This window comes from Dinoponera quadriceps, unplaced genomic scaffold (assembly GCF_001313825.1).
Source record: "Dinoponera quadriceps isolate SergipeBrazil2010 unplaced genomic scaffold, ASM131382v1 scaffold2600, whole genome shotgun sequence".
Lineage (NCBI taxonomy): Eukaryota > Metazoa > Arthropoda > Insecta > Hymenoptera > Formicidae > Dinoponera > Dinoponera quadriceps.
Genome location: NW_014556795.1, coordinates 1,988,871 through 2,007,636, shown reverse-complemented (window position 1 = coordinate 2,007,636; position 18,766 = coordinate 1,988,871). Strand labels below are relative to the sequence as shown.

At 45.4% G+C, this 18,766-nt stretch overlaps 2 protein-coding genes across 2 annotated transcripts; both read right to left on the bottom strand.

Annotated features, from left to right (window-relative positions):
• Positions 1 to 635: 635 nt before the first annotated feature.
• On the bottom strand, positions 636 to 3,767 carry LOC106748156 (collagen alpha-1(I) chain-like). Its single transcript, XM_014626401.1, has 6 exons — positions 3,758 to 3,767; positions 3,625 to 3,671; positions 3,192 to 3,408; positions 2,703 to 3,079; positions 2,166 to 2,442; positions 636 to 2,124 (listed from the first exon to the last, which is right to left on the bottom strand). Exons 1-6 carry the CDS (start codon positions 3,765 to 3,767, stop codon positions 773 to 775), a joined length of 2,280 nt encoding a protein of 759 aa, XP_014481887.1. The 3' UTR covers positions 636 to 772.
• Positions 3,768 to 16,508: 12,741 nt separating this feature from the next.
• LOC106748173 lies at positions 16,509 to 18,576 on the bottom strand. Its single transcript, XM_014626420.1, has 3 exons — positions 18,526 to 18,576; positions 17,614 to 18,005; positions 16,509 to 16,875 (listed from the first exon to the last, which is right to left on the bottom strand). Exons 1-3 carry the CDS (start codon positions 18,574 to 18,576, stop codon positions 16,509 to 16,511), a joined length of 810 nt encoding a protein of 269 aa, XP_014481906.1.
• Between the last annotated feature and the right edge of the window lie 190 nt (positions 18,577 to 18,766).

Sequence of the window (18,766 nt, the reverse complement as noted above, 5' to 3'; positions counted from 1 at the left end):
CTGAATAAATAAATACGTCGCATTGTATAATACTTACAAACTGCGTGTATTCCATCAAGGCTCTTTCGTTTTCATCTCGATACTCTAATAGCGTTCGTAATTATTATATTGGAAATTGGTAACGTTATTATTACGATCGATAATGTTAATAACCGTCTACTGCGTGTGTTTTGCAACACTAATTGCATAGAAACGAATTTCAGCGTAACGTTCAATTCTGTATAATGATTAATAAAAATCGAGTGATTTAACATTTCGATTTCACCGTAATAAGCTGAGTTAAATCGAACGTTGACGAATACATGCAGCGTACATGTCTTAATATCTACTCGTACTTTCATCGTAAGGTTTCTGTCGAATTCCGTGTTCATTTTCAGCACAATGTAACATAAAGGTTCAAGATGAATCAAACTGTATGACAATGTATTCAAAATTTAATAAGAAAATTAAATAAAGAGAAACCTGCGTACGCATTAATGTAATTTCTTTGTTCGTAAAATAGCACTTTATATTGTCTCGGTGTGAAATGTGATTGAAACAGGCAACTGTGACGAAATAAACTTTTAATTGAATGTACGGAAACCTCAGGATGAGCAAACGTGCAAGCAGAATAATTGAATTCCCTACACGTAAAAGTGAAAATGCAATAATACGAATAACCGACATCACTTAGATTACACAGGTAAAGAGGCTCGTATTTACACGTGTCATCCAGCATTAACAACGGTGGGAGTCGTCGTTAGATACCGGCTGGAGCGCCTTGGATTCACGATTATCCAGCCCTCGGCGGCAAGTACTCACGATCTGGCTTTGAGGGGCCCTGCGGCGGGAACGGTGCGCCCGGCTTCCCCGGGATACCCCCTGGTCCTAATGGCCCACCGGGTCCACCCGGGAACGATGGGCCGTTTGGTCTGCCGCTCGGAGGATATCCCGGCCCGCTAGGTCCCTGCGGTTGGCCACCAGGTCCGCCTGGGCCCGGATAACTACCTGGACCTTGTGGTCCCGTTGGTCTCTGAGGTTGACTGCCTGGATATCCTGGAGACGGTCCGCTTGGTCCGGGGTAGCCGCCGGGACCGCTAGGCCCTTGAGGTCTCGTCGGTCCGGTAGGGCCGGATGGCCCCTGAGGTCTTCCAGGATATCCTGGTCCTTGAGGCCCTTGAGGTCCCTGTGGTCCTTGAGGCCCTTGAGGTCCTTGAGGCCCTGACGGGGGACCTAAGTATCCGGGCCCTGGTTTACTAGGGCCTCCTGGACCAGGATAACCTGGGCCGGATGAGCCTCCCGGTCGTCCTGGGAAACTACCTCCTGGACCGCTTGGTCCGAAAGGTCCTTGAGGTTGTTTTCCTGGACCTTGCGGTCCTTCAGGATATCCTGGTCCCGATGGGCCTTGAGGTCCTCCTGGATAAGTGCCTGGACCGCCAGGACGTTCCGGACCTCCTGGATAACTTGGGCCACCTGGTCCCCCGGGACCTCCTGGACCTCCTGGACCTCCTGGTCCTCCGGGACCTCCCGGATATGTACCAGGTCCTCCGGGACCTCCTGGATATGTGCCAGGTCCTCCGGGACCTCCAGGACCTCCTGGATATGTACCAGGTCCTCCGATTCCTGGGAATTCTGGTGTTCCCATTATAGTATAATCGTACAGATTTTCATTCAAATAGTAAAGGCTTTGCGCGGTGCTGCAGTCGAATTGATTCCACCAGACACAGACAAAGAATTGTTGATGGAAAATCGTCCCGTTCGGACAAAGGAAGTCGTACGTCTTATTGTTTGCACATATGTGAAAAACTTGGCACTGAGCTTCCACGTCGGCGTAATAACCAGGGAGTTGTTGGGTATCGCAACTGAAGCTGGTCTCCGGAATTTCACTATATATAGGATAGTCGCGACCAGGCTCTCCTGGAATGGCCGAGTAATCACCTTCGTCGTATTTCCCTTCATCACCACCGTGATATTCTCCGGTATCTTCGGGTCCTCCGGGCCCACCCGGTCCTCCGGGTCCTCCAGGCCCTATTGGACCAGGCCCACCCGGATAACCGCCTGGTCCTTGTGGACCTTGTCCACCTGGGTATCCTCCTGGTCCTTGCGGTCCCGGACCACCCGGATAGCCTCCTGGTCCTTGCGGTCCTGGACCACTCGGATAGCCTCCCGGTCTTTGTGTTCCAGGCCTTTGTGTTCCCGGGCCACCCGGATAGCCTCCTGGTCTTTGTGGTCCCGGGCCACTCGGATAGCCTCCTGGTCCTTGTGGTCCCGGGCCACTCGGGTAGCCTCCTGGTCCTTGTGGTCCCGGGCCACTCGGATAGCCTCCTGGTCTTCGTGTTCCTGGCCTTTGTGTTCCCGGTCCACCCGGATAGCCTCCTGGTCCTTGCGGTCCTGGACCGCTTGGATAGCCTCCTGGCCTTTGTGTTCCTGGTCCGCTCGGATAACCTCCTGGCCCTTGAGTTCCTGTCACACAGAGAAGATTATTTCTTTGGGTTTAGTTAATTTTGTTAAATTTAAACTCATTTCATCATAGGAATAGTCCAAACACAAACTAATGTTTCAATTAATAAATATGATTGACTTTCCCAATCATTTCATCACTTGTGTTTAATTTCAACGATTTTACAAGGATTGGTGATATCAGCGAGTTTTAATGATACTTTTGTCACTCACGCTTATAATGTATCTGAAGAAGCTGTATTTTTTGTTTAATATTCGTGTACCTGGCCCACTTGGATAGCCTCCTGGCCCTTGAGGTCCTGGTCTAGTACCAGGGTAACCACCGGTAGACGGTCCACCTGGGCCTTGCTGACCTCCAGGACCTCCAGGGCCACTTGGTCCGCCTGGTCCTGGGTATCCTCCTGGTCCTTGAGGACCTGGACCACCGCCAGGTCTCTGAGCACCTCCTGGATAGCCAGTGCCGGGTCCTCCACTAGGATATCCACTTCCCGGACCACCAGGCTTCTGTGCTCCACCGGGATAACCTCCAGGAGTCTGTCCACTGGGATATCCCCCGCTTGGTCCTTGGCCATCTGGAAAGCCGCCTGGCCTTTGGCCACCAGGTCGGCCACCAGGAAATCCACCACCTGTTGGTTCACCGCTCGGAAATGGAATCGACGGTCGTCCGCTTGGATATCCACCGGAAGGTCCTTGACCCGATGGAAATCCTCCGGGTTGCTGGCCGCCTGGTTGAACACCTCCTGGACGCCCACCTGGAAAGCCCGTTCCTGGCCCGCCGGATGGAAAACCACCAGGTTTCCCAGGTCCGCCAGGCTGTCCACCAGGACCTCCTGGTGCTCCACCGGGGCCACCAGGCGTAGATGGGTATCCCCCGGGAGTCCCTGGAAATCCTCCAGTACCGGGACCTCCACCTGGACCACCTGGTATAAGCGGACTTGGCGGTCTCGGATAATTATACCCCTCGTCAGCCTGTAAGATCGAACAAAATATTTACAGAGCGCTTGACGAATATAAATTTCACTTGCTATTAATTTAATCGAAGTAAGAACAAATTGATCCTTGATTTGATCGTCGAGATATTTAATGCTCAAATTGATACTTTAATTGCATTGTAAGTGATATTAACGATGCAAGTAACATTTCGACGATTCCAAACATTGTGTCTATTCTGTTTCGTATTATTACAGTTTGGTACCGTGTAACGTCGTACCATCCATTGGGGTCGCAATACCCTTGAACGATTAATTATAACAGATTTACAGATTCCGACATCGCTGGGATCGTGCTCGTAGAAATGTCCGAAGGAGCGTCTTCGTACTCTCGATCATTGTGATCGTGCAGGTTACAACAGTGCAGTCACGAGCGATTAATATGAGAGTGCTTAAAGTTGCGCAACCGAAAATGCTATTTCGCAAGACGGCTAAGGGAATGAGACGAATAAGATGTGTTGATCGCGAAAAATTAAATTGACTCCGTCCCGTTGATTTATGCGGACGAACGCGCTGCTTCCCCGTGAGGATAGATAGAAAGCGGGGGAACGAACGAAATCGAGAGTGAGTCTGCATTCACAGATGAAACAAGTTAATAGATGCACCAGCACAACAAATTTCTTTATTTAAGATAAAGATATGTATCTTTGCCTTAAGCACACGTTCGTTGGAAAGTCTGACAATCGCATTTATTAATCGAAACATTAGTTTCTCTGGAGCATGCCAATGATGACATTTGTTTGGATGCGATAAAATTGATTAAATTTGAAGAAATCTTTCCCTCGGTGTATTTTTTAATTGAAACATCGATTTGCGTTTAGATTATTTCCGATGATGAAATAAGTTTAAATTTAACAGAATTAATTAAAAGTTTGGGAAAACAATTTTTTCTTTTCATATCCCACTTTTCAGCGACGCGATCAGCGTTTATAAAACGGGGAATGACTTACCAAAACTGTACGAGCGACAACCAGCAAAACTGAAACAAATGCAAACAAGGCGGCATTATTTTTCGACACGTAGCCCTCGGCGAATTATTTAACGCGGCCACAACGAACATCTCATTAAAGTTCCATTACAAGGAGAGAGAATTTTTACTGTGACATCAATTAAGTGCCCAAGTGCCAAAGGCTTAATGCCTGCCTACGCAGCCGCCGCCGCCACCAGCAACCGCCGCAATTCGTCGCGATGACGGGAGGTTGCGTGCGAGTCTCACACAAGAGAAATGTGTCTTGAAAAATCTCTGACATAACTTCCCGTCTAATTAATTAAGGAGCATTGTCGAGCGCGCTTAGAGCGTAGGCGCGGAGAAGCTAGGAGTTCTTCGCACGCTTGGCCGTACGTAAATCGCATCAAAAAGCGTAAATGGAGAGAGACAAGGAGGGTAGGGAAGGATCACGCGCGCGCGAGAGAGAGAGAGAGAGAGACGAACGCAGCACGAACCTCCTTCAAGCGTGCGTGGCGTTACACGAGAATTGTAGAGACTCCCGTGCGGGGTTTTCGCAATGACACCGTCGTGCTGGTCCGCGGATCACGCAAGCTACTTGTTAAGCAGATACAGAAGTCTGGTTTCCGAGCATGCGAGAAGATCCAGACTGCGATCTCAAGCTCTGCTGGCAGTTTGGCGAATACTTGTCAAATATATTTTGAAGCATAAACAATAAGAGATATTTTGCACTTAAAATCGGTCCTCGTCATAACTTTCGTGTTCTATTTTTCACATATTTGCGTTAATTTAACATATTATATTTATGTCATCTCGACATTTCGTGTTGAGCAAATATTTAACATGTGTAAGTGTTGAAATAACATTTGTAAGTGTTATATATTTAATATAACACATTTTATACTTCAGTGCCGATTAATATCGTGAATATTAATTTTGCGTTGATTTTTAACATAATATTTGTGTTACTTTTCAATATATTCAATTTAATTAAAAGTTAAATTAATTCTAAATTTTGTGTGAACCGTTTGGGACATGTGAAATAAGTTAAATTTAACACAACATTTTTTACTATATATTGCTGCATTTTTTTTTTTTATAGACGATCGATCATGTCGAAAGCACTGATAATCGGGAGAGAAAATTCTTGCATTCAAGTATCCGTATTCTTCGAATTTTCAGCGAAACTTGTTTATGCAAATCAAAAAAGTGACTTCCGCTCTGTCGGAATGTTTTAATTTCTTCGGCAAGGCGAGGTAACGTCGAGGCTGTGATGATTGAAAACAGCTTTGGTAAATGACGTGGAAAAGATATGAAAGGAAGTGTCGGGATGAATTATGAAAATCTTGATTGGTTTTTCCTGTTATCACGGAGGATATAATTCAACGGCGAATAAGCGTAATTATCAAACGAGTCGGCCATTGATACCTCCAGCGTCGATTTGACATTGATAAATTAAGATTTAATGGTGACTTTACGTCGACGTAGATTAATGAGTATAACTTAGCAAATACGATTGACACGACCTCCGCGCTTTAAATAATACCGCTGGCGCAACGTGTCACACGGGCGATTCAGGTGAATTTGTGTCGCCGAATATTTCCATCTCCTCGACTAATCATAAATTTATCGGAATATGAATTGAATCGGCCGTTGTGATCGAAATAACTTAAGTAATTCAAATAACACGATATATGTTTATCGTAACGCGTTTTAATATCGAATCAAGGACTAGGCAGACACTTTTTCTCACCGTGCCTTCTCTCACCAATAATTCCATACTACGCGCAATTTGACCAAAAGACTATTTCAGGCAACAATATCGCCGGTACCATTATCCCTACATCTTCCTGTTGCCGGTTGATAGCTTCGGTTTTGGTTACCTCGAAACAATAGGACGGAGATCAAGATGCAGCCGAGCCTCGCGTGATCTACGAAGATAATCCGAGCACGGTACTCGATGCATCGTTCGAGAGGATCTTTGACCGTTACGTGGTTACACTAGCATTGCACGATCGCGTCAGAGTATTGACGTAACTTGCCCGAAGGGAAGCTGCAGCGGAAACGGCTTAACTCTGCTCTGACCGTTTCACCGAATTTCAACAAATTTAAATCCAATTCGGCGTTCCGGAGGAAAAATTTCCGTCCGTATCGCCGTTTTTAATTCATTCCCTTACAGAAGACGTCCGGTATTCACGAATCGTTATCATTCAATTAAGACAAACCGGAGGATTTTCGGCCGTTGAATATTCATAATTTGAGAACAGAAAAATTGAAAAAGTTTCACCCTCTCTCCGAAATTAATTGCATTATTCCGTCATTTTATCCGCCTCCCCTACACGTTCCTCGCGATCTCCGGTGGTGTTCGTCCGTTTTTAAGATTCACGAGAAAAGGGAAGGCGATAGCAGTTGCGCTAACACGGCACGCTGCATACACTTGACCTTTATTTTAAGTACGGATGATCGTAAGCGTAAAGGGTGACCCCGTAATACGTAAAAGTGCGCTGGAACAATACCGGCCGGCGGCGCGCTCGCTTATCTCGAATTCGTTTTAATTAGAGGATGTTACGAAAAAATGTCGTAGACCTTGCGCGAAGGTTCCGTCGAAATTTGAAACCCGCACGGCACGTTAACGTCGCGATTGAAATCGAGATGTCGAAAGTTGCCACACGGAAACTGCAAAATTATTATTATTATTATTATTATTTCCGCTCGCTTCTTTATTTCTTCGGGAAAATCATTTTACGAAAAAAAAATCGCATCCTTTCGCGCACTATTACATTCAAGTGCTAATCATACAGATTACGACTCGTCGATTGTTTATTCGGCAAACATCGTTCTTTCAATATGTGCGGCACGAGGCGACAAGGTTCTCGCATTGAAGAGATGCGTGAATTCTTCTTTGTTTGTTACCGGGATATCTAACGCGCGTCTGAAACCACTCGAGGCATGTCTTAACGAACAGCATTTTCGCGCTGTCACGTTCGCGATGATCAAGACGGTCTCTCTCTCTCCTTCGTCCGTGCGGTTTCTTCTTTCTTTCAAATAATTTACAGTGTCGCCACGCACGAGCGGCCGCACTCGAGCATTGTCAAAGAATGCCGTATTGATTACGTGGCGCGTAATGGGCGAGAGAACTTATACGGCAGAATAATTCGATGAAACGGTAGATAAAGATGGCTCGGGGCGTTGCTCAACAATTTGCTTGGTGACTTTTCATCTCCTTCGATTATCGAGACGAAGGTTATACTTGACGCTGGGACACGTCACAGAGATTGCGAACTTTCTTTTCCTCTATCCCCGACACTGCAATCTCCGGCTAATCTCTTTCTGTTTTCTCCGGGGGAAAACCGACGGATATTGCCGCACGATTTCTTGCCGGCGCATTTTTTGTCACCGCTCCTCCCATGCGCTCACCCGATCGGACGTTAACGTAATAACTCGATTACCACATTGGATGATTACATGAGATGAAGCCGGGCCGCGAAATGATACTCGATATCTCAATCAATAATCAGTTGGGTCTTACCGATCCAGAGCAAGCGTGGTCGCATTTTTGCTGGCGCGGGCACCCTCGGAAGAGCGAGTCTGAAAAGAGTGAAAACGCGATCGTCCATAGATTATTGATTTATTTTCGCATGCACGATAACGCACGCGAATAATGACGGAGTTAAGCGCAGTCATGATGATTTGACGTAACTTGGGACGTTGTGTGCACGGTGAGACGAGCGTTACATTTTGGTCGAGTTACACAACCTCGTCGAAACAGAGAGAAAAATCGATTTTACGTATTAAGCGGAAAGAAAATGAATTGACAAAAAGTGCTGATACATTTTCACAGGAGTCACCGAGCGTTGTTAAATCCTGTGCGCGAATTAAACAGACGATTGAGCACAAAACACAGATGCAAAATTAAAAGACTGCAAAAAGTACTTTATAAAAATATGAAATTTGCCACTACAGAATAGACGTGAAAATGTTGAGTGATGAAAATCTGATGAAACCATCGACGTTAGATTTCGTAACAGTGATGCAAGTAAGTCGTCGAGAGCAATATATTAACGTCACAATACCGCGAAGGGGAAATTTCGGCGAACTGCGTTTCCCGTGTTTACGTAGTTTGCGTTAGTAACCCCCTTCCCCCGAGTATCGATTTTTGGTTGATTACACGCGTGTTCTACCGAGGCTCACGTCGTCCATTTACCGTACAGCATCCTCAGGGGTGAGACTTATTAATCATATTTACAAGATACAGAAAGTGGAACTTCAAGGTACGCTCGAATGGAACTCACTGACCGGATTATTTCGAAAAAAAAAAAACACTGCGATCGTTCCTCGTTCGAACCCCCGGTACGCGTTGCGCGTTGCGGGCTTCGGAACCTTCGGCGAGTCATTCGTGCGTGTTATCGGTGCCACAATGAAGATGTACACGGAGAAAGGTGAGAAAAAAAGATATGAGAAACCAAACGTCCCTGGGACGAGAGGTAAAGAGAGAGAGAGAGAGAGAGAACCGATCCGAAAAAGGGATCCAATTTGTGCGACAGACGGGAGAACTCGCAGACGAGCGGGCAAAAGCGCGATCGTGGTGGCTTAGGGAGGGATGAAGTGGTGTCGTGGACTCACCCGACCGATTCCGATACGTACAAAACACACCGCAGTGCAGGTAAGTCAGGACAGTGACTGATGGTGGAAGTGACTTCGTCGGCATATATATCCTTGGATAGCACCCCGAGTGCTGATACGCCCCCACCAGGGATGCTAGCGCTCATCCTTCGACCTCCTCCAGATCGAGCCCCCTTTTTTCCTCTGTTCCTCGGGATGCTCGGGTGGGGAAGCACCGCGAATAGCGATGGGATTGATCCTTTCGCGCTCGGATCGTCCGCACTCCTGGAAACCGTGGGAGAGACGAAGACGATGCCTACACGACGCTGACCCCTTCCATCCGTCCGTCAAGTTGCGAGCAGAACGTTTCGGGGTGTCATTTTTGCGATGACACACACACACACACACACAATAGCTTTTTGGAAAAATAATATATTTAAATTCGAAACATGACATTTTCTATTTTTTCCACTAATGACACGCAGGTCCGCAACAAAGAGCTAATTGAAATTTCTTAATTCTGCTATTTCTATCTAGAAATAATTTATGTTAGTGTGACGTAATGTATATATCGACGAGAGATTTGGATAATAATTACGCTGAGAATAGAGTTATATAAATAAAATGAATATTTTAATAGCGCATGCCAATCTCTTTCTCTCTTCGGTACGCATGGACCACGTCTAAAAGTAAGAGTGCCGGATGACCTGAACCTCGTCGTCTCGACCCGCCATTAAAGTGATTACTTAAAGTAAATATCGGCAGGTTAGGTCCGAAATAACGGGGACGGATCTAGCGCGGGCCCATCACTAGCCATAAGCGGTGCGCCATCCGTGGAACGACCTCACGACGACGTAAGTGACCCGCTGCGGGGCCGAAGGGGGCCTCCTTCAGAGGGAGGGAGGGACCTGACGGGGGATCTCGCGGAGATGAGCAGCTCGTGGGAGGCCGGGGTTAGTGAAAGTGAAATACTGCAAGTAGAGTAACGTCTAACCGGAGTGCTGTGTATTTCGCGTTGCTCTAGCCGACGATGAGGATCTCGTCGAGATGCGGCGGAAGAAGAGATCGGGAAGAGATCGACGAGCTCTCTCGCGAGGATACGTCTCTTCGTCTCTCTCGACACGTTCGTCGTTAAGAAAAACCGTCGATGTCACCGTTGATCTTTTTCTTTTTTTCCACCCGATCGGGTCCCACCTCACAATTACACCATTTTTCACGAACCCCGTTGAATGTAAATAAATAAAAAGGGGAAACATCATAGCGCGAAAACATGCGCTTTTACTCGTAATAACGAGTATATCACGATATATGTTCAGTATTACTTGAAAAAAATGAGTGATCGTGAATATGACGTAAGAAGAAGGGAAGCGGAAAATTTAGTCCCCGTAAGATCCGTACGAGAAAATTGGTCTTACGATATGATAACGTGAAATATATTCGAACTTTGTACAATCCCGCTCGAGGCTGGATTGCACCCCATAAAGAAAGCGATTGCGGCAGCGGTTGTGTTTGCACAGTTACAGGACTGTTTCTACCTCTGAACTTTCCTGATCACAAAGATGTGGCCCCTAATAAATTATGCATGATATCAGAAAAGCCGTAGGAAATAATACCCCGCGGCATGGAGGAGGTCGCAAACTCTCTTGCAACGCGGACTCATTCGCTTTTGTTTTCCATTCGATACGTCGAGGCTATTCGAAGTCATCGGCGGTAGAATAAATCACGATTCAATTATACTTCGGCAGAGAGAAAGAGCCGGGCCGAATTTAATGGCAACTTTAAGCGGATTCGAAATAATCCAGCACACACGTAAGAGGGAAGAGATAGGCCGAATTAAATCAATCTCTCACGAGTGCTACTTTATTTTAACAAGAATTTCTACACACTCATTATATATCGCTTGCTATTAAACATATACAATTTGATAAATTTAAGATATAATTTTCTCATTTATCCGCACACTCTTACTTATTGATTTCTTCACTTGTACACTTATTTATAGATTTTCACTCACTTGCGCATACATTTTGAGCGATTAATTTTCTTCGAAATGAATTTTTAATCGTTTATTTTAAACGATCGCACCCTCTCGTATAATGACCTCAATAAAGCATTACGGATCAATATCCGCCTCGGCCGGTCCCGCTCCCGGCGTATTTTCGGATGTTATGCACGCTATCGAGCAATATTCGGATGACCTGTCTACTATGACGCGGCGCTCCGCCGTCAAAAGAGAGCCGGTTGCGTCCTCGCTCGCCTAGATTCAGATTCATAATCGACCCGCATCGCGTCGCGTAATCATCATCGGACACATAGTGACACGGCGTGTCTTCGCACGTCCTCCTCGCGGGGCTTTCACCGCAAAGTGCGAGTTACTGCATCGCGTGGGCGACGTAAAGAGACGGTCGGCGCGCGTAACTCACTAGCCAGGTGAGAGACAAAAGCGGGCTACTATCGACAACGCTTCGCGCGCGCACCGCGGATCCTACGTAATCCCGCGATTTCTTCTAATCCCGTCGTATAATATCGTTCACGAATACGAATGGGAGCGCGCACGCGTCCTTCCTCCTCTTTTACTCGTCTCTCTCGTTCAGAACGTGGTGAGATTTTTTTTCTTCCCGTTCCCTCTACTCTTCTGCCCTCGTTTTTACTTCCAATTCCCCATGAGCGCGTAATATTACTTAATATTAAATAATATCCCGGGCGTATTCTTAGAATATCAGACTAGTAATATTCTAATAATATTCTAGTAATACCATTTAATATTAAGTAGTATTTCCGTACTACATTGATAGATGGTCGTGTGTCCACTCCTGATGATATTTAAGAAATAATAATATTTAATGTTATTGATAACAATCCTATAATATTATAAGAATATTATTTTAATATTGAATTATATTCTTAATATTCATATAATATTCTAGGGATATTACGCGCTTATAGGAAATATTCCGTTTCGGTTTCCGTAGGAGATTAGTTAGCGGCCGATGCTATTTTACATCGTAAACGCGCGGAACTCTTCGAAGTGCGATTCGGAGTTATCGACGACGGAAGCCTCGACGTTGACGTACGCGGAGCTAGCAGTATGTCAGCGGGCTGCTGGCAAGTCTCGGGGCAAAGATGACACATAAGGTATGTACACGATCGCGAAGTAGCTAGCTGCATAGCATAATTATCAATTTATCTCACGGACGAACCGGACTTCTGTTTACACACCCGCCGAGGATCTTCCAAGTGAGGCCTTAAGGCGAATATCTTCTTCTTCCTTCATTCTCTCCTTGAATCGATCTTGGTAGCTGCGCGCTCGCTCGCGGAAATGCTTCGCCTGGAATTCTAAATGTCACAGGTAAAATGTGTCGCTGTTTCCTGCGTCTGCCGGAAAATTTACGTCCTGTTGCTAATTTTGCGTGTGCGTTGCGCATTTTCGTTGAAGGAAACAGAATTTCTGTTTACAAGATAGTTAATCCAATTTGATTCTTACAAAACGCGTTTGCTCGCCCATTTCCAGATTGATCCGAACACCCTTTCGGTGCATTTAGAATAATCCTGTTCTTCAGACAACCGCATCAGGAAGTCCCGTGTAACAAACAGCTGTTAAGCAAGAATAATCGCTTCGCTTGAGTTTCCGCTGAAAAGACGTCGCGGTGAGCGCAATGTTATCGAAATGAATCTCAACACATATAAATTCGCAGGGATTTATACCTTCGCTTTTATAAGACGGTATATCGATAGCTTGCGATATCCGTCAATGATCTCCCGACGTCTATAGAAAGGCCCCAACTATAATCGTATTAGCGTCTCTTCCGCGGGAGATCCGTCAGCGATTTAATACGATTGCGATAATCAATCCACGCATTGCGAAACCGCCCGTTCCTTTAGAACTAATCGTTAATGAAGTTTAACGGGAGATCGGATAGTATTAGCGAGATCATCTGTCTTATGAACACCTTAAGAGAGCTTTTCTCGAGAGCCTGAAACAATGATAATAAACATACACAACACCTCGAAACGTGGCACAATTAAGCCATGCATTATAATGCATTCGTCATTCGCCACTGTGACGAACAAGACGAAGCGGTACGTATATGCGAGTTGACGAATCAATTATAAGTTTTTAATTATTCCTTACGCACGAGTAACGTATATCCCCGGATGCAACGCGTTCGTTGCTTTTCGTTGGTGCAAAGTACTCAGCTAATTTCAGGGCTGAAGAGAGAAGAACATAAGAGATCGCGCTTGAGTACATTCGGGGAAAAATATTCAACAAGCCCAGGTCGAATAAACACGTAAGCTAAATCCAATAGAAGAAAATCCTTTTCCTTTGTGCACGTATTTCTCTCTGAGCGCGGTATCTTCGTGCTAATAACGCTATTCTGAGCCACTTAATATTAATGGTAAGTAGTTCGAAGCGTCGTTCACGCAACGCGTTGCTTAACCTATTTTATTACGACGCGCGGAACACGGGAAAAAAAGAAATCTATAAGTACGGTTAGCACGGAATTTCTATATATAACACTCTTCCGAGACGACATAATGTACCTCCGCGCGATAATTACATCAAATTTGTTCTCACGCGCGAGCGCGCGCGAGACTTCAATCGCGCTTTCCGCGCCGCGCTCGGTTCCCTCGCGGGATATGCCCGGAATGCACTTATTACTGTATTATGTATAACATCGACAACTGTCTCACGATCCGCTCTCGGGCTCTCGGCTCAAGTGAGAAGAAGCGGTTAAGCCATTTTGTCCCGTCGATAAATAATTTCCGTTAATAAAAGGGGAAAAGGGGAACGCGGAAAATAAAGAAAGAAACGAAGGTAATGATTCTCCTGCGGTGGTGGTGGAGGTGGTTGCAAAATCCCGGGATGATTCGCCGCAACGAATCAATCCACATTAATCCTTGAAAAGATTACAATTACGACATAAGCGTGAGAATGCACGGGAATGCCGGGTGTATTCAAATGTCCGCGTGCCATTAAACTTCGTTCAAAATCAGGGCGAATGAAGCGGAAAGGTCTGAATTATCAACGATCGCTCTTTCTTTATTCCAACAATTGCATTACATCAGTAACAGACGACGACGCTTCGGGAGGAAAAACGAGCCCCGTCCTTGTCCATCCTCCGTGCACTTTATATTCTTCACGAATCTTTTTATACTCCACCGATCATCATGATCGTACTCTTGTCGGCTCATTATCCGGATACATAATCGTGTATATTGATGGAATTCCGCAATAACCAAGGAAGAAAATCGATAATTGGAGTATGCGATAATAAGTGAAATGATCCTAACATTTGTGCGAATCCTAAGTTTACACGGCATGAAAATTGACGGATGAAAAGACGTGGCAGAAAGAGGAGAAATATTTCTGCCGTCTCACACGGAAAAGAAATTAAATCAAGAAGAGATATTCTCATATATAAGAATATCTTGATTTAAGACTGATTTGTTTCCGTGCACGAATTCTCATTTCTTCGAGAGTTGCGCCATACTGTTGGGAAGATCGAACTTTTAACGTGTCGTACGGCAAAAAATACGGGAAGATATATTTGAATCGACAGGAATTTTCAGAAAGAAATGCGTGTCCCGCTATCTCGTTAGTTAACTAAATTATCAGCGCGGGAAAAAACATATGCGCGTTTAAATAACTAATTCGAAACGCCTACGAATGTCGAAATCGTCCTGTCTCGATAAATTATCGACTTGTCTTACGTTCCTTAACTTTAGAGACTGGTATTGCCTCACTGTTTAAGCAAATAGTTAGCACAACTGGCTTTAGCAGCCGCACGTTAAGCTAATTACTTTTATAACTTCTATTATCCGCATAGTGTAAACACGTTTCGCGCATTTCGCCGCTCTCTAATTAGGCATTTCTTTTTCAGCCACTTTCCGATCGCAATTGCGGGCAACGTGCGCGCAATTTCCTGCATGTGAGAACGTACTGTTAGAAGTTCGATCAAGGTCGCCGGGAGATCCATCCCGCTGATTTATTACTAATTACGTTTCACTCACGCGTGTGCGCGCGGCGTGTGCTTGCGGATCGCGAAAGAACGTACGCGCGCGAATATTCATTATTCGAGACTTCGTACGGCCGGTTTGTCGCGTCTGCAATTACAGCCGGCTCAAATTCCACGATTAAGACCCCAGGGAAGACTCCGTGAGAATATGAGGCGGGGGATGCGCCCACCTCGCGAGCTCGTCACGGCTGACCTTCGCGCGAACGCTCGTGACGGCGGAATCAGCGGCCGATCAACGCGAGATGTAGTGGACAGATAGACCGCATTCAGAAAATCGGGCCTCACGACCGACCGGAGAGAGCCGCGAAGTGTTCGCCCCTGTTCGCACAGAATCCGGGAAATATCAGAGACGTGGAAACACCGGCCGCCGTGTCCGCGCTTCTTGCGTCACCGCTTTATTCATCGCACGTCTATCGGCGACGGGAGAGTCCTCCCCCTCGTCCATAAATCGTGATATTATAAGCTGAAGCTGTCTTTAATGTAGCCCGACCGCTGTACCTACAGACACGAGTGGGTAAGCGGATTCTTCGCGCTGAACGGTCCCATCCATTTACGCTGAAAGGGAAAAAGTCCAACTGGAGAGGCGTCTACTCGTGACTCGATGCATCGATATTCACGGTTTGTTGGTTTCCTATGGAATTTTCTATATTGAGAGAGGAAAATGTCTGAAAAATAAGGAGGATTTATCCGATGGATCCTAATAACGTATTTACTTAAATCTAAATTCTATTATTTAAATAGAATATACAACTGCTTTCGTACGAAGCTATAGATTTAAGAAAATGTATATTTTCTCTTATAAAAAAATTTTTTCTCAATTTTCCTTAAAAAAAAAATATATATATATATTGTTATAAATATATGTTATCAGTATCTGATGAATAGATATTTCTTTATTTCTTAGATTTTTTTCTTAGCAGCCGTTTGCCCCCGTCTTCTAACATTTTTACTTTGCACCGATCGTTATTTGTTGTAACTTATCTAATTTAATAAGCAAATGTTATATTTATATTCTAGCAGGGCGACTAAAAAATCACAATTCCATCACATTGATTCTCTCCCTGTCTTTTCTGTAGAAAATACCTCAGTCAAAAGAGAACGCGGCAATGTTTGAAAGATAAAAACTCCATATTCCAACGGATACTGGTTATGTTCGAGCATGATTACTTGTTTTACATATGGCTGAACACGTTACGTGAAGTGATAGGGAGCTGTACACGAGCACGGTTCTACAAGTGGAGCGGCAGAATCCTGAGGATTCCGCTGAAGTTTTACGATTTGCGCAACTCCGCTGCGCTAATATTAGACCGTTGCTTTCCACAGACATCGTAGGAATTCATTTAGGTGTGAGAATATTTTCATCCGTCGCCGTACACACCGTGTACACTTTCTTTTCTAAAAAGCGAATTTATTATTACAAATGAATATACGGTTGTACAATAATTACAATATTTTTCAAATATTTAAGACATTATACATATGACATGCCGAAGGTCGCTCGGTCGAGTGCGGGGATTACGCGGGCAGGTAAACGTTCGCCGTCGATCCCGCGAAGTTGCTCTTCGCCGTTTGCCTGCCGAATTTCGCGTCCGTGATCACGTAGTTCTGTTCTGACAAATAAGAATTGCCCGGGTTGTACGCGTTCGGCGAGGATTCGGCGGGAAATTGAGGCGCGCCGTAAACAGGAGGAGGGATCGACGTCGACGCGGGTGCCTCGTAAGGAAGGCCCTTGGCGAAATCAGACATTGAATTATGCCGAGTCGGCGTGTCGTTCCATCCTTGTTTCACGTTCTGCTGGTTGTACTTATTCCAAGCATCAACGTCAGACTCACGCAGGTAGCCGCGGGAGAGCTTCTTCTCTTCGGCAGCTAGTTGGATGCGCCTTTGGCACAAATAAAATTTACAAGTATGTAATAAAATAAATGGCGAAACACCCCGCGGATATTCCGCGAACGCAACGAGCCGCGAATGCTTGAGGTAAAATTTACGACGAGCGAGTGGCAAGAAGCGAAAATTGCTGCTGCGTGCACGTGGATCAGCGGAACGTATGCGGCGTATTCGAACGTTGAAATTTTCATCCGTCGACTTTTCCATCGGCGCCGATCGTTCGAGCAGGCTGTAAGGCGCGCGAATTTTCTATTTTCAGCAGCGTCGAGGGAGCTTATTCATAAATTCAGTATTTCTCAAGCATCGTTGCGTTCCTACATATTTATTTCACCGTCTAAACAATCGATGTTAGCTGTAGCTTGCGAGTCTCATCGAAGTTCTCGTCAAGCTCGCTTCACCTTCACAACCTCCTTAATTTCAGGTCGCAGCCTTCGGTCGGAGGCGAGAATTGAAAGCGGGGGAATCTCAGGGCCCGATTGTTCCGCGGACGAAAGTGGCTGGTTTGTGATTCGCGCGGCTTTATCGCCTGATTTTCTTATGAAATATAATTCATCAAGATCGCGGGGCCGGCGCGCCGCGTCGCCGAGGGAGATATTGCCGCAACATTTTTCGCGCTTAACCGCGCCGCGCGAGATAAGAGGACGTCCGATTACGTAATGCAAGGCGCATGCGAATGCCGCACGCGGACGCACAGTAGGTATTTTGAACAATTCGTTACATAATGCGTGCTCACCTATCAGCTTCCTCCATTGCTTTTGCAACCGCCTCGTTAATGGAGTAGAAACTTGGCGCGCTCGAGCAATCCACGTTGTACCACCACTCGCAGACCAGTCTCGGCTGATTGAATAACGTGCCGTTCGGACAAAGGAAGGAGTCCTTACGGCCGCCCCGTTGACAGATGTGAAACGCCTGACACTCGGCTTCAGGGTCAGCGTAATAGCCCGGATATTGCTGTTGCTCGCACTCGAATCGCGTTTGCGGGACCTCGCGGAAGATCGGGTAATCCTTGCCCGCCACGCCGGATATCCCATCGGCCGATTGCTCCTCACGCGGATCCTGATAGTTGTATCCTCGATTGTAGGACAACTGCCCGTCGGGACGCACACTCGGATATCCCTCTTCCGCCTGCACATTGATACATTTTAATGTCGTTTTCTGCGCATTCATTGAGGAATCATCGTGAATTCAGCCGTATCATAAAAAGATTCAGTTTTCTTCTAGAAAGAGAATCTGAATCTACGAAGATACCGTGATATATGCAAGGAGTGGCATAAACATTTAATAACAATTCAATTGATCTTTACAATTCGTAGTTAAATTTGTCCAGATACATTTGAGAGTAATTGGACTTTTCAGTTTGTCTTATCTTGGTGTTTCTTCGAAATGAAAGTGTCGGGATATTGATGATCTTTGGATTGTGTGCAATCGAATTTTGACTTTTATGATTTGTCCTTTCTGTTTAATTGATTTAATTCAAACTGGATTAATTACTAATATTGGTAGCGGAACTGTTATGAAATTTGGCTTTTTGCTGAAAGAAAGCTGACTCGTAAGGTGGTCATTGTTAAAATTCAGTTTACAGTTTGCAGTTATGATGTAAAATGATTTCCAAATTAATTGAAATATGTAATATTTCGATACACACCATGCAGCTCGCAAGAGCGAGCGTGAAGACGAATCCCAGCTTGAACATCATATTTAGGCCCGGTTTGGTATCTTCAGTCGACGAAAGTCGTTTCGGATTGTGTTGAATCCAAAAATGATCCCGGCCTTTATATAGTCCTTTTCGAAATGAGTTCAAACGTTCACAAGGTTACTCCTCCGTTCGAGAAGAATGGAGAAGCGCATCCTTCAATCAAACGGGAGACAGGTCGGCGAAAGTGATC

Excerpts from the sequence above, each read along its gene's own strand:
- LOC106748156 (XM_014626401.1), bottom strand. Across the intron at positions 3,080-3,191 it reads GCCAGGAACGGGCTTTCCAG|CGGTGAACCAACAGGTGGTG; the intron begins GTGGGCGTCCAG and ends TCCATTTCCGAG. Across the intron at positions 2,125-2,165 it reads GGTGGCCCGGGAACACAAAG|GACCGCAAGGACCAGGAGGC; the intron begins GCCTGGAACACA and ends CGAGTGGTCCAG.
- LOC106748173 (XM_014626420.1), bottom strand. The coding sequence starts at position 18,576 with ATGATGTTCAAGCTGGGATTCGTCTTCACGCTCGCTCTTGCGAGCTGC. Across the intron at positions 18,006-18,525 it reads TCGCTCTTGCGAGCTGCATG|GCGGAAGAGGGATATCCGAG; the intron begins GTGTGTATCGAA and ends ATCAATGTGCAG. Across the intron at positions 16,876-17,613 it reads GCAATGGAGGAAGCTGATAG|GCGCATCCAACTAGCTGCCG; the intron begins GTGAGCACGCAT and ends TTTGTGCCAAAG.